Genomic DNA, 12,849 nt, shown 5'->3' on the forward strand with positions numbered 1-12,849 from the left:
GAAAACTAAGGACCTTTATCTACACACTATTGGTTTCAATTTATGAGTCATTTACCAGTGTAGTGCAAATTATTTCATTAATTCATTGTCCTACATCATACCATTTACCAGATACTGCCAAGAAATACTTTCACAAATATTTCATAACTGTAATCTTAACCTTTGACTGACCAAAAAAAACATTAGGGGCCAACTAAGGGCAACCTACTAGTAAAGTTTCATGATCCTAGGTCAAATAGTCCTCAAGTTAAATTTTCCAAAAACTTTTGGCTGTGACCTTGATCATTAACCTATTGACCCCCAAAATACTGTAGGGGTCATATACTGGTCAAGGGATACCTACCAATGGAGTTGCAAAATAGCATGGTCCTAGGTCAAACCAGATTAAGTAGTTGTGCAAAGTAAGTGTTTAAAAGACTGTTGACCTACTGACAAAAATACAATAGGGGACATATACTGTTGACCTTGACCTCCTACTGACCCCCAAAACTAATATGGTCATCTACTGGTCAAGGTCAACCTTCCCCATAAGTTTCATTTTCTTACATCTTAGATCTTAAGTTATTGTTGAAGACAAATTGTTAATAAGACCGGACTGTGACCTTTGACGTACTGAGCCATAAAATGGGGAGATCTACTTGTCAAGTGCAACCTTCTAGTAGAGTTGCAGAGTCATAGATAGGTTTTGTATACATAGCCCAAGTTTTGTAAAACTGCTGACCATGACCCTGACTTTAGACCTACTGACACTCTAAGGGTCAATTGCAGCCTACCACTGGTCCTAAGTCAAACCGTTCTCAAGTGTTTATGCCCACCATTCCACCAATCTACCAATACTAAATTAATTTGCAAGAATATGTGACAACTGTGTCACGCTCATTGAAAATTGGTTTGATAACAAAAAATAAAATATCAACTTACATTGTACATTATTTTATTTATTATTTTTTATTATTATAATCGAATTACTTTACATAAGTAACATAAAATGAAACTAGAGATTGCTTTTTTGAAAAAGCGCATGTCTCCCCCATTGTGTGGTCGTAGGTGAGAAATAATCAATGATGGATCCCAAAATCAATAGGGGCCATCAACTAGTCATGACTAACTGGCATACCAAGTATGAAGTTCCTGGGTGTAAACGTTCTTGAGTTATTGAGCAGAAACCGGTTCTTCACCTCAAGGTCAGTGACCTTGACCTTTGACCAACTGATCGCAAAATCAACTAGACATCATGACCAACCTCACTTCAAAGTTTGGTGAACCTAGATCAAAGCATTCTCCTGATATTGCACGGAAATATTTTTTGACATTAGAGGTCACAGCGACGTTGACCTTTGACCTTGTGACCCCCCAAAATATAGGAGTTTTCTAAACCTCATGATCAACCTCCCTACCAAGTTTGGTGAACCTAGGTCAAACCATTCTCAAGATATTGAGCGGAAATGTTTTTTACATTGGGGGTCGCCGCGACCTTGACCTTTGACCTAGTGACCACAAAAACAATAGGGATCTTCTACACCTCATGACCAACCTCCCTACCAAGTTTGGTGAACCTAGGTCAAACCGTTCTCAAGATTTTGAGCAGAAATGTTTTTTATATTGGGGGTCGCCGCGACCTTGACCTTTGACCTAGTGACCCCAAAAACAATAGGGATCCTCTACACCTCACGACCAACCTCCCTACCAAGTTTGGTGAACCTAGGTCAAACCATTCTCAAGATATTGAGCGGAAATGTTTTTTACATTGGGGGTCGCCGCGACCTTGACCTTTGACCTAGTGACCCCAAAAACAATAGGGATCTTCTACACCTCATGACCAACCTCCCTACCAAGTTTGGTGAACCTAGGTCAAACCATTGTCAAGATATTGAGCGGAAATGTTTTTTACATTGGGGGTCGCCGCGACCTTGACCTTTGACCTAGTGACCCCAAAAACAATAGGGATCTTCTACACCTCATGACCAACCTCCCTACCAAGTTTGGTGAACCTAGGTCAAACCGTTCTCAAGATTTTGAGCAGAAATGTTTTTTATATTGGGGGTCGCCGCGACCTTGACCTTTGACCTAGTGACCCCAAAAACAATAGGGATCCTCTACACCTCACGACCAACCTCCCTACCAAGTTTGGTGAACCTAGGTCAAACCATTGTCAAGATATTGAGCGGAAATGTTTTTTACATTGGGGGTCGCCGCGACCTTGACCTTTGACCTAGTGACCCCAAAAACAATAGGGATCTTCTACACCTCATGACCAACCTCCCTACCAAGTTTGGTGAACCTAGGTCAAACCGTTCTCAAGATTTTGAGCAGAAATGTTTTTTATATTGGGGGTCGCCTTGACCTTTGACCTAGTGACCCCAAAAACAATAGGGATCCTCTACACCTCACGACCAACCTCCCTACCAAGTTTGGTGATCCTAGGTCATGCGGTTTTCCAGTTATCGATCGGAAACGAAGTGTGACGTACGGACGGACTGACGGACTACCGGACTGACGGACAGGGCAAAAACAATATGTCTCCCCCAGAGAGGGGGAGACATAATAAATACAAGTCAACATTTAAGTGGTACAGATGTTCAGTAATTGCATCAATATGAATTGACTGAATCAAATATGAAAATACAAAGTTTAAGAATTCATGGTATTGTACGTCAACAGATTTGAACTGTGTCAAGCAGAATAAGACATACAGTAGACGTGATATCAGCAGGATTATGACATCATAGATTCCTGTGGCAAACATTAGAAAGACAGCACCTATTTTGTATCATGTTTTTTCAAGTCCATAATAAAACATAGTGTAAGGTAGTTCATGCTTATTATTTATGAACAAATCTTTTATATGATGCTGAAAACTGATCATTTAATAATTTACTATTGTAAGAGCCACTTCTGCTAATTGGAGTTCAAATATGAACTAATACTTTGAAATTCAGAAAAAAAGTATCAATTGACATTATCTGAAATAGTATTTAGCTTACACATAATTTGGAGCAAACGTGTATAAGGGGTCAAATATTGCTCTTTTGGCAGAGTACTTGACATAAAGGTACAAGAAATACTGGAAAGATGCACAAAGGAAATGTATTAACTTTAATGTATTATTATGCTTAACTCATTAGAGTTGAATGATCAAAACAGAAATAAACATGATATGTTTACAGATAATAAATATTAGCCTCATTTTGGCCCTTCTTTTAAATGGAGAATTTGTGGCCACATTGCTATTAATATCATTTTATCTGTACATAAATCATAAGATTTTTTTGTTTTGTACCTTTAAAGCACCCTTATCAACAAGCATAAGACAAAAGCTCCAGCATTCAAAAATTTCTGTCAAATATAAAATGAGTTGAAAACTTTACTTGAAAATCAAACAACTTCTTACTTGAACAGACTTATAGATGTAATGTTGTTAGTTTTGAAACAGGAATTATACAAATTGTCAAATTGAAAATTTGTAAAAGGAGATTATACAATTGTGAGTTGATAAGTTGGCTGCTTTATGAAAAACCAAAAATCTGAAAGGCAAAGTTTTGGATAAACAAGCTCTGAATGAAGCAATTTAGCACATCAAATAGAGTCTTTACATGACAGTTGTATTTTGAAAAGAGCAATTGATAAATTATGTTATGAAATTTGGATTTTGTTTCTCATGGTGTTTGTATGATTGTGTCAATGATTAAATAAGTGAAGTACATGTGACATGTGACTTTGCTGTCTGACCTCTGATAAGATGTTGATCTGCCTTACTGGTTTGGTGTTAATGATTACGCTACTTGCATTTGACCTTTAAGACCTTTAAGACAGTGTGTAGCCTACATTGTACTATATTATCTTCAACAATTGTTAGCCCCCGTTGACAATCACGATGTTATCTATGACTATTTTCGTAAATACTGAAGTCTATATTTTGTAATGTAATACAATTGTGTAGGACATTTTTATACATGTAAGTAAAGTTACTGTTCTGTGTTAAACACATTATTTAATCATGAAGAAATTAGCAGATATAAAAAAGAAACATTAATAAGGAATTATTCGGATATGTTATTCAATAGATTTTCATATTACATCAAATATAAAAGGAAACATTAATAAGATATTCATATATGTTATTCATTTTTTTCCATAAATTAAATACTGATTTTGTCCTTTGAAAAAATCATTTGGATCAATTCAAGTATAAGGTCTACTTCTACATTCAAAACTGCAATATTTGCCGTATTTAGGACGAGATCTTTCTAATGAAGACTGAGAGAAACTACACATTTAATTATAATTACCTAGTATATTAATACAACCATAAACTTTTGAATAAACTTTACAGAACATCAACAAAATGACCAGTGAAAATGATACATTAATATTACCAGAAATTATTTACAAAACATTGGCAGATCTTGTACCATATAAACATTTACATGTCCACTTTTATAACAAATGTATGCTATATGTACAACAACACAAATAGTCCTAAAATGCTAAACCATGCTTATGACAAAAACATTTTTTCTGTCAAACTTGCACTAACCCGACTAACTAGAATGCCAGCCTTGTTTTCTAAGCACTACATCATTTTTCACTAAAAAGCACTTGTTTTGAACAGTCAGTATATCTTCTTTTAATGAATGAAAGCTTTTTAAATTAACTTTATATACAAAATATTGAAACCAGCTCCACTTATAAACTACAATCATGCTTAACCCATATAAAACATGAGTTATCTTACCACAATACAATATTTCCCCCATTTCTGGCACTGTGACAAAACAGGAGAAGATTTATCTTCTATTTGAAGCATCCTAAACCCTTGTTAATTAATTTCCAACAGCTATTCTTATCTAAGAACAATAACCCTTCAAAAACTATTATTTGGTTCCATGTCTGGAGCTATTTACAATTCCACAGCACTTAGGCAGGTCACACAAGATTTTCAAAGAACATAAACTCTAAATTCATAACAGTAATTCAATTCCAGGATCCATAACTCTTCAATCATTTACAGCAATTCAATGCAAAGAACCATAACTCTTAATCACTGTCAGTAATTCAATTCCAAAGTCCATAACACAGGCTGTGCCAGCATATGGCATAAGTTTTCACTTCGGCCAAGAAAAGAGTTATCTCCCATTCTGCATCATTACAGCGGGTGGGGCAAGCAGATCTTTGTACTCAGCGAGGGCATCTCTGAGAGCCTTGCAAACGCTAGGAGAGGGTGAGGTGGTACAGTCCACTAGATGAGGGTAGAGGGATATTACATGCTGCCAAACCCCGACTTCAACTGAAAAAAAATAAAAAGGATTATGAATAAGAACAAGAGCATTGCAATGCTTATCAGTTTTTCTCAGTATGTCAAGGGGCATAAATCAATACTTATTTTATCCAGAGTTATCTGCCATCTTTTATGTCTATACCTCGAACATTGTTCAATGCTGGCCTTTTTTTAAGGCTTGAAATACAACCCGAATGCGCACGACACAAAGGCTACAACAATAACTCAATAGTTCTTCCTCAAAAACAGAAGCGCTTACAAAAATGTGAAAGTACAATTTTAAACTTTTTAACTGTTTGAATCATATATTTCATACTAAACATTGCTAGATCCAAGGCAATTCCTAATTTGTATTACTATTTCTTCTCTCTATAAGAATATTACACTTCATTTGAACTGTCATAATCAACATACCATTAGCCTGGGGTGCCTTTTTCAGAGATGCAATCAGTGTGGTCACTGCCTTCAGAACTGACGCCATCTCTGCTAGCCTGGGCCTAAAGCAGGAGACAAAGTTGTAGCAATTGTTCAATTGTACATGATAACAGACATAAGTCTAACATCTTATACAGGTTGTAACACTTTACCTAACATTAATAATGATAATAATATTAATAATAATAATAATAATACCGGTAATAATGAATAATAATAATCAATATAATAATTTTATAATCAGTGGATAGAAAACTCCGGAAAAAAAAATTGTTATTAACATGGTCTACATATCATCTTTATCCTCTTATCTCGAGAGCAAAATAAATATCATACCAGATTGTTCATATAAAATCAAAGCTTCAAAGAGCACTTAACTTGTGATTATAATAAAAATAAGCATAAATGGAACAGTCAAAATTACCTAGGTAGAGGACATTTCCCGCTGAGTCTCTCATCCTCTGCATATTTCTTGACGACATCTTGACAGCGTTGGAGCAGCGATATCACAGCGAGCTTTGTTATGGAGGTGTCTTCCGCTTTCGATCGGTTCATGTATGAAAACTGCAGCAGTGTCTCGAAGCACGTCTTTGCGAATTCCTCCCGTAGCTTGCGACTAGAGTCTGTGTCTGAAAGGAAATTGGATTAACTAAATAGTTTCATAATACAACTTATCTTTTTTTCCATCAAAACAAACAACTAGAATGAGACTTTCCATTTTGAGATTTCCTCACAGCCATTTCAGTGAAATAAGTCATAAAGAGTTGATGGTTTTGATTAATTGAATCAAAAACAAATTACATCAGCAAATTTTCTGGCCGATTTGATTTCTTGCAGCTATTTTAGAAACTTTGAACAAATATATAGTTTAAACTTTAAATTTGTTTTACAACGATTGTGAGGAAAGTTATATGAACTTATACTAAGTCACTCTCCTTCCCACGATATTGTGTGGGGGGAACCAGACAACCCGGAGAAAACCTATTTGTCTGGCTTGGTGACCACCAACCAAACTCACTTGCTCCCAGGCCTGGAATCGAACCCATGTCGCCTTAGAGAGAAGTGAGTATTACTACTGTGCTAACCAGACAACCAAACAAGTGTTTAAAAATGGAAGGAGGAAAATCTAAGGAGACTCACCAATGAAGGAGTCAGATGATGTGGAATGTATGGAGCCTCGGTTGAGGATGGACATAACTTTCTCTGTGAACTCTGGTGGTACCGTAGAGGCAAATGGTAGGATGTCATCCCGCAACATATGCACTACCTGTAACAAATAACAAATAGTCTTTGATTTAGATCCTCTATTTGCGACCAATGACTAATATACATCTAGGACCAGAGCTGTCTTTTAAGTGACTTTTGGGGCTGAAATTCAGCAAACAACAAAATTCCCATCCAGACTGTCAAAAGACTGATTAAGAAAACAAAATGAGCAACCTTGTGCAAAGAATACCCGTAACAAAGATAGAGAAGATATGAGATAATTTCTTTTCCCAATACGCCGTCACTAAAATCCAGATAATGAATAAATGTGTTTCCTGTGCTGATTAAGATATATTCAATAAAAGATTAGAATGAGTATTTTTCGTGTAAATTTGAAATTCCCTTAACTGTGTACCCTATAGCCGAGACAAGAGACTCTTTTGGGCTTGTAAGTTGGTAACATTGGTAATTTTTCAAACTTTCGGGCAAAGAAACTGCTCATTAAGATAAACACTGCAGGCATCATTAGACGCCAACATTCAACAGTTCAAACATTAGAGAAACGGTTGATTCAATTCCATTAAAACATAAAATAAATGTGTAGACTTTTGTCTCTTACCTTACAATCCAAAGCCTCATCTCGCTGGAAATCCTCAATAGACAGATTGGCTGGCGTTGGGCTGAAAAAAATGTTTTATAAATGTAAATAAAACTGAATGTCTCTCCTAATGGAAGCATTTCCATTTTCACAAAATATAAATCAGATAAATAATACAAACATCGGATGAGTTTTTTATGAATCATTTCTTTTTGTTTGGTTTCTCCAATAAGTTGATCTGATTTTTATTTTGTTTTTAACTCAGAAATACCAACTTTTTTTACCATCCCTTTGAGCTCAACAATGCTTGAAAAGAGTCTAATAAATTAATTGTCATCTGATTGCAATATTGGTAAGCATTTTCAGTAACATTTTTAACATTTCTGGAACTGCCATGGGAATCAATCCTACAAATTCAAATTACAGGGCGACGATTTTTCCCATTAATGTTAAAATATAAAAAATGTTCACTTTGATTTAATTATACAGTAAACTGGCACAAAAAAATAATGGAAAAATCAGTAAATTTGAAAGCAAAATACCAAAATAAAATTATCAGACTGCAGCTTTGTGTAGTTTGATTTTCCATCATCCTGTGCACACGCTTTAACACATAAATTACACATAAATTACAAAAATATGGTTAGCAAAAAATAAAAACTTCTAACCTCAGTATGGATATGGAATTACTAGCCGTTATGATTTGATACAGGCTGTTCAGTGATGGTAATTTTAATTGCACCACTATCATTGTCCCCTAGAACCTGTTTTAACATATTTTCAAGAATCACTTAGTCTACAATTCTTCCTATACTGATCAAGTTCTAAGAATCTTTACTTCCAAAATTATTAAATCCTTACTTCTTCGAAAACAAGAATTCCTCTAATGTGGTTGCCAGCTCTGCCCACATTGATGTAAACATCGCCTCTGGAAAATAAAACAATTTGGTAAAAATGTGAAGATTTATTTCCAAGGGAGACAATTTTTGAAATGGTTACATGACAGCAGTAAAGACTGTACAGACTTACCTCCCTTGACAAATCAAAACAATTTTGTCATACTCCACATATATATATATTTATTTTGTTATTACAATATTTCTTTTTAATATGCCAAAAAAGGCAACCTCTTCTTGAACCATTCAATATTCTACTTGTGAAAGGTTCAGAAATGACTATTTGACAATCTGATAGAGCATAGAATTCTACAAAATCTGTTTTTGAGTGATTACAAACTTTCATTTCAACAGACAAAAAAAGGCCATTACCATTTTTACGTGCAACAGGCAGTCCCGACTCGAGAACCCTGAGTAGCGAATTAATGGCCAGCATCCACGTACTTGACGAGGGACAGCCATATTTGAGGCTCAACGGCTGGCGTAGCGTCTAAAAAATAAACAGAGCGAGTTAAAGCTTTGAATAACGGGTTTCATTTCTTTTTCTCCGTACTTGTTTTAGTGCACCGCTGTTTAGTGGTACAAAGCTTTGTATATAGGCGTCTACTTCTTCTTCTCTTTACTTATTCAAGTGCAAGGCTGTGTAGCAGTTTATAGCTTAAGTCTGTATATAGGCGTCTACTACTTGTTCAAGTGCAAGGCTGTGTAGCAGTTTATAGCTTAAGTCTGTATATAGGCGTCTACTACTTGTTCAAGTGCAAGGCTGTGTAGCAGTTTATAGCTTAAGTCTGTATATAGGCGTCTACTACTTGTTCAAGTGCAAGGCTGTGTAGCAGTTTATAGCTTACAAGTCTGTATATAGGCGTCTACTTCTTGTTCAAGTGCAAGGCTGTGTAGCAGTTTATAGCTTACAAGTCTGTATATAGGCGTCTACTACTTGTTCAAGTGCAAGGCCGTGTAGCAGTTTATAGCTTACAAGTCTGTATATAGGCGTCTACTACTTGTTCAAGTGCAAGGCCGTGTAGCAGTTTATAGCTTAAGTCTGTATATAGGCGTCTACTACTTGTTCAAGTGCAAGGCTGTGAAGCAGTTTATAGCTTAAGTCTGTATATAGGCGTCTACTACTTGTTCAAGTGCAAGGCTGTGTAGCAGTTTATAGCTTAAGTCTGTATATAGGCGTCTACTACTTGTTCAAGTGCAAGGCTGTGTAGCAGTTTATAGCTTACAAGTCTGTATATAGGCGTCTACTACTTGTTCAAGTGCAAGGCTGTGTAGCAGTTTATAGCTTACAAGTCTGTATATAGGCGTCTACTACTTGTTCAAGTGCAAGGCCGTGTAGCAGTTTATAGCTTACAAGTCTGTATATAGGCGTCTACTACTTGTTCAAGTGCAAGGCCGTGTAGCAGTTTATAGCTTACAAGTCTGTATATAGGCGTCTACTACTTGTTCAAGTGCAAGGCCGTGTAGCAGTTTATAGCTTACAAGTCTGTATATAGGCGTCTACTACTTGTTCAAGTGCAAGGCCGTGTAGCAGTTTATAGCTTACAAGTCTGTATATAGGCGTCTACTACTTGCTCAAGTGCAAGGCCGTGTAGCAGTTTATAGCTTACAAGTCTGTATACAGGCGTCTACTACTTGCTCAAGTGCAAGGCTGTGTAGCAGTTTATAGCTTACAAGTCTGTATATAGGCGTCTACTACTTGTTCAAGTGCAAGGCTGTGTAGCAGTTTATAGCTTACAAGTCTGTATATAGGCGTCTACTACTTATTCAAGTGCAAGGCTGTGTAGCAGTTTATAGCTTACAAGTCTGTATATAGGCGTCTACTACTTATTCAAGTGCAAGGCTGTGTAGCAGTTTATAGCTTACAAGTCTGTATATAGGCGTCTACTTCTCGTTAACCTTACTTGTTCAACCTTTCAAGCCAGCCTTCAATGTTGCTTCACATAATCAACACAAGCATAATGGTTTCTACCATTGTAACAGATATGAATGTGATTCTAAAAGCGAGGCTTCTTTTTGGCTTAAAGTCATCAGATGAACGCTATCTATGCTGTATAAGCTCAGATTTGAAAATATAAATATTCAGGGTGGTTCTGATATGTACTAACTTATGATTTCAAATTGAACTACTCTTTTTATATAATAAAAAATCTTATTTCGATTTTACTATAATTCTTTTTTAAAAACAGATCTGAAAACTTCTAAAAAAAATTCTGAATGGAATAATTTGAATGTAATCAACCACACTTGTACTTTTATTAAATGTTTTTCAATGGTTAATCTATTTGTCATTTTATTGAGTTCAGAATGAATGACAAAACTTTGTTTGGGAGTGGACTCCAAAATGCCAGAAACTGCAGCCTAGTTAAATATAAATGTCATAAACCTGACAAATTCTTCCCTGGGTTTAATCCCGGATTAGTACATTTACAATACAATAATAATAGCTTTTCTTCAACACAAGTCAGCTTTGGCATTGTTATATTTATAAAGGAGGTCGTAATAACTGGTATTTTTCGATAACCTATTTATAAGATTATTAAAAACTGACAATTGGAATTTTTTATATAGCTGATCGAGTTACAACAAAATCTGAAAATCGTACCCATCTTGAAGTTTAAAAAACATCGCTGACGTTTTTGAGATAAACTTGGTTGCCAATATTTATATTGCGAATTAACAGTTTACTGACAATTAATGAATTGTGGTGGGTATTTGACAAGCGATTAAGACCTTGAAAGTCTGTCAACCAATTTAAGATTTAAGAATGCATGGGTCAATGTATGATCAAGCAAATATTTCACAGAAGGTCAAATTTACAACTTTCGTCCATTCAGGAAATCTCCGTGCTTATATTACCTTCGTTCTGTTTGCTTAACCGATATATACCGGGTATTTAACATGATGATCAACATTACAACTTTAATATAGGTATAAGCATGTCAATCTGCTCCAAAAAATAAGACCATAAGCTTATAATATTGTTAAAGGAAAAAAAGAGTTGTATGTAGAAACGGTAAAATTAAGCTATAGAATTGATTTCATAAATTTCAGTTTGAAAAGATCCATTATATTAATAAAGTTGAATAATTAAACTTACACTGAAATTATTATTTTGTCGGTTGATTTTTCAAAGAAATTGAAAGTGAATTATTACTTGCCGTAATTTACACAGGACAAACCATGCATGAAATAACATGGCTATTGGGTTTAATGGGTTTCTTTTTTGGCAAAATTATATATTATGAAAACTATCAAGTCCACTACAACAGGTCAAAGTGCTCTGATAACCATGGTCAGTGGTCAAGTTTACTTTATCAACTCAAAGATCAACAAGTAAGATAAATAACATTGCTGCAAAAATGAATTATGCAACTAAACTACGCAGTTTAGATACTCCAGTTATTTTATGTAACTTATAATGTACTATAACTGTTACTATATGAAAGTTAAAGTCATGGAAGTCATTGGTCAGTGTATAATTTTTAAACTTTGACTTATCAGTAAGTATACTATTTCAACAATAGATAATTTGAGTTATTTCAGTACTTTTACTTCCGACATAACATTACAATCTGGTGATGTAAAACCGCTCTACTTTAATCAATGAATCAAATTATTATAAATATAATATTACAAATGAATTATCCTGTTGACATATTTTATCTGAATGTTCATGCATGTGGCAATTAACAAAAAACAATAATATAATATAAGAAAAGGGGCAGGTTAATATCTGACTGAATAAAAATATAAATACATTACGGACATGGTGCTTCAAAAAGGGACAGGGTGCTAAAGGGGGAAAAGGTTAAACATTATATCTTGCTGCGATCAAAGCATTTGAACATTATGAATTTAACAGAAAAGTTAGTTAGGTACTGTGATTAATTGCAGTAATTTTAGGAGTCAACTGTCAAATATGTCAATTAAGTCTGTATGTATTTATAATGGTATTTAAAGTTTTAAATAAAACAAATAATATTGCATTACAGCACCCTTCAATTCAGCTAAAACCCTAAACAGAGTTCAATTTTAAGGAGTCTGTCCATTGACACTATAGTGATCTTCGAAACTCTTGACAACAGGAATGTCAGTCATTACCTTATTTGCATTTGTTCAAAATGGTGGTGCACATTATTGGCAATATGCACTGTTGCATAGTGAAAGTCAAGTAAGGACGCAACTCTTAAATCCACAATCTCCGTTACATAACATTGACAAATATTTGAAAGAGAGCATTTCCGCTATTGAGAATTATTTTGAATCTTAATGTCAAAGAAATCTGATTATGAAGTATAAGAGGTGATTTAGTTGATATCCTCTACTAATCATAGCCTAACAATAAACATTCTCTTTAATTATAAGGTTTCAAGATCATTTGCACTTTTTTTAAATAAAAGTTATATTAAAAGGTTTATTTATAAATGTGAGAA

General features: G+C 34.8%; 1 protein-coding gene across 4 annotated transcripts in view; it reads right to left on the minus strand.

Annotated features, from left to right (window-relative positions):
- Positions 1-266: 266 nt before the first annotated feature.
- LOC128216855 (protein MON2 homolog) overlaps positions 267-12,849 on the minus strand; it is a 299,982-nt gene continuing 287,399 nt past the window's right edge. For 3 of the 4 annotated variants that reach the window (XM_052923541.1, XM_052923539.1, XM_052923540.1), the window contains 7 exons: positions 8,786-8,903; positions 8,379-8,445; positions 7,539-7,599; positions 6,854-6,980; positions 6,138-6,342; positions 5,693-5,775; positions 267-5,287 (listed from right to left, as the gene is read on the minus strand). In XM_052923541.1, the coding sequence (XP_052779501.1) occupies positions 5,127-5,287; positions 5,693-5,775; positions 6,138-6,342; positions 6,854-6,980; positions 7,539-7,599; positions 8,379-8,445; positions 8,786-8,903 (822 nt within the window). In that variant the 3' untranslated portion in view covers positions 267-5,126. The remainder of the gene's footprint in view (positions 5,288-5,692; positions 5,776-6,137; positions 6,343-6,853; positions 6,981-7,538; positions 7,600-8,378; positions 8,446-8,785; positions 8,904-12,849) is intronic. The other variant, XR_008258148.1, reaches the window with a different exon arrangement.

This window comes from Mya arenaria, chromosome 14 (genome assembly GCF_026914265.1).
Source record: "Mya arenaria isolate MELC-2E11 chromosome 14, ASM2691426v1".
Lineage (NCBI taxonomy): Eukaryota > Metazoa > Mollusca > Bivalvia > Myida > Myidae > Mya > Mya arenaria.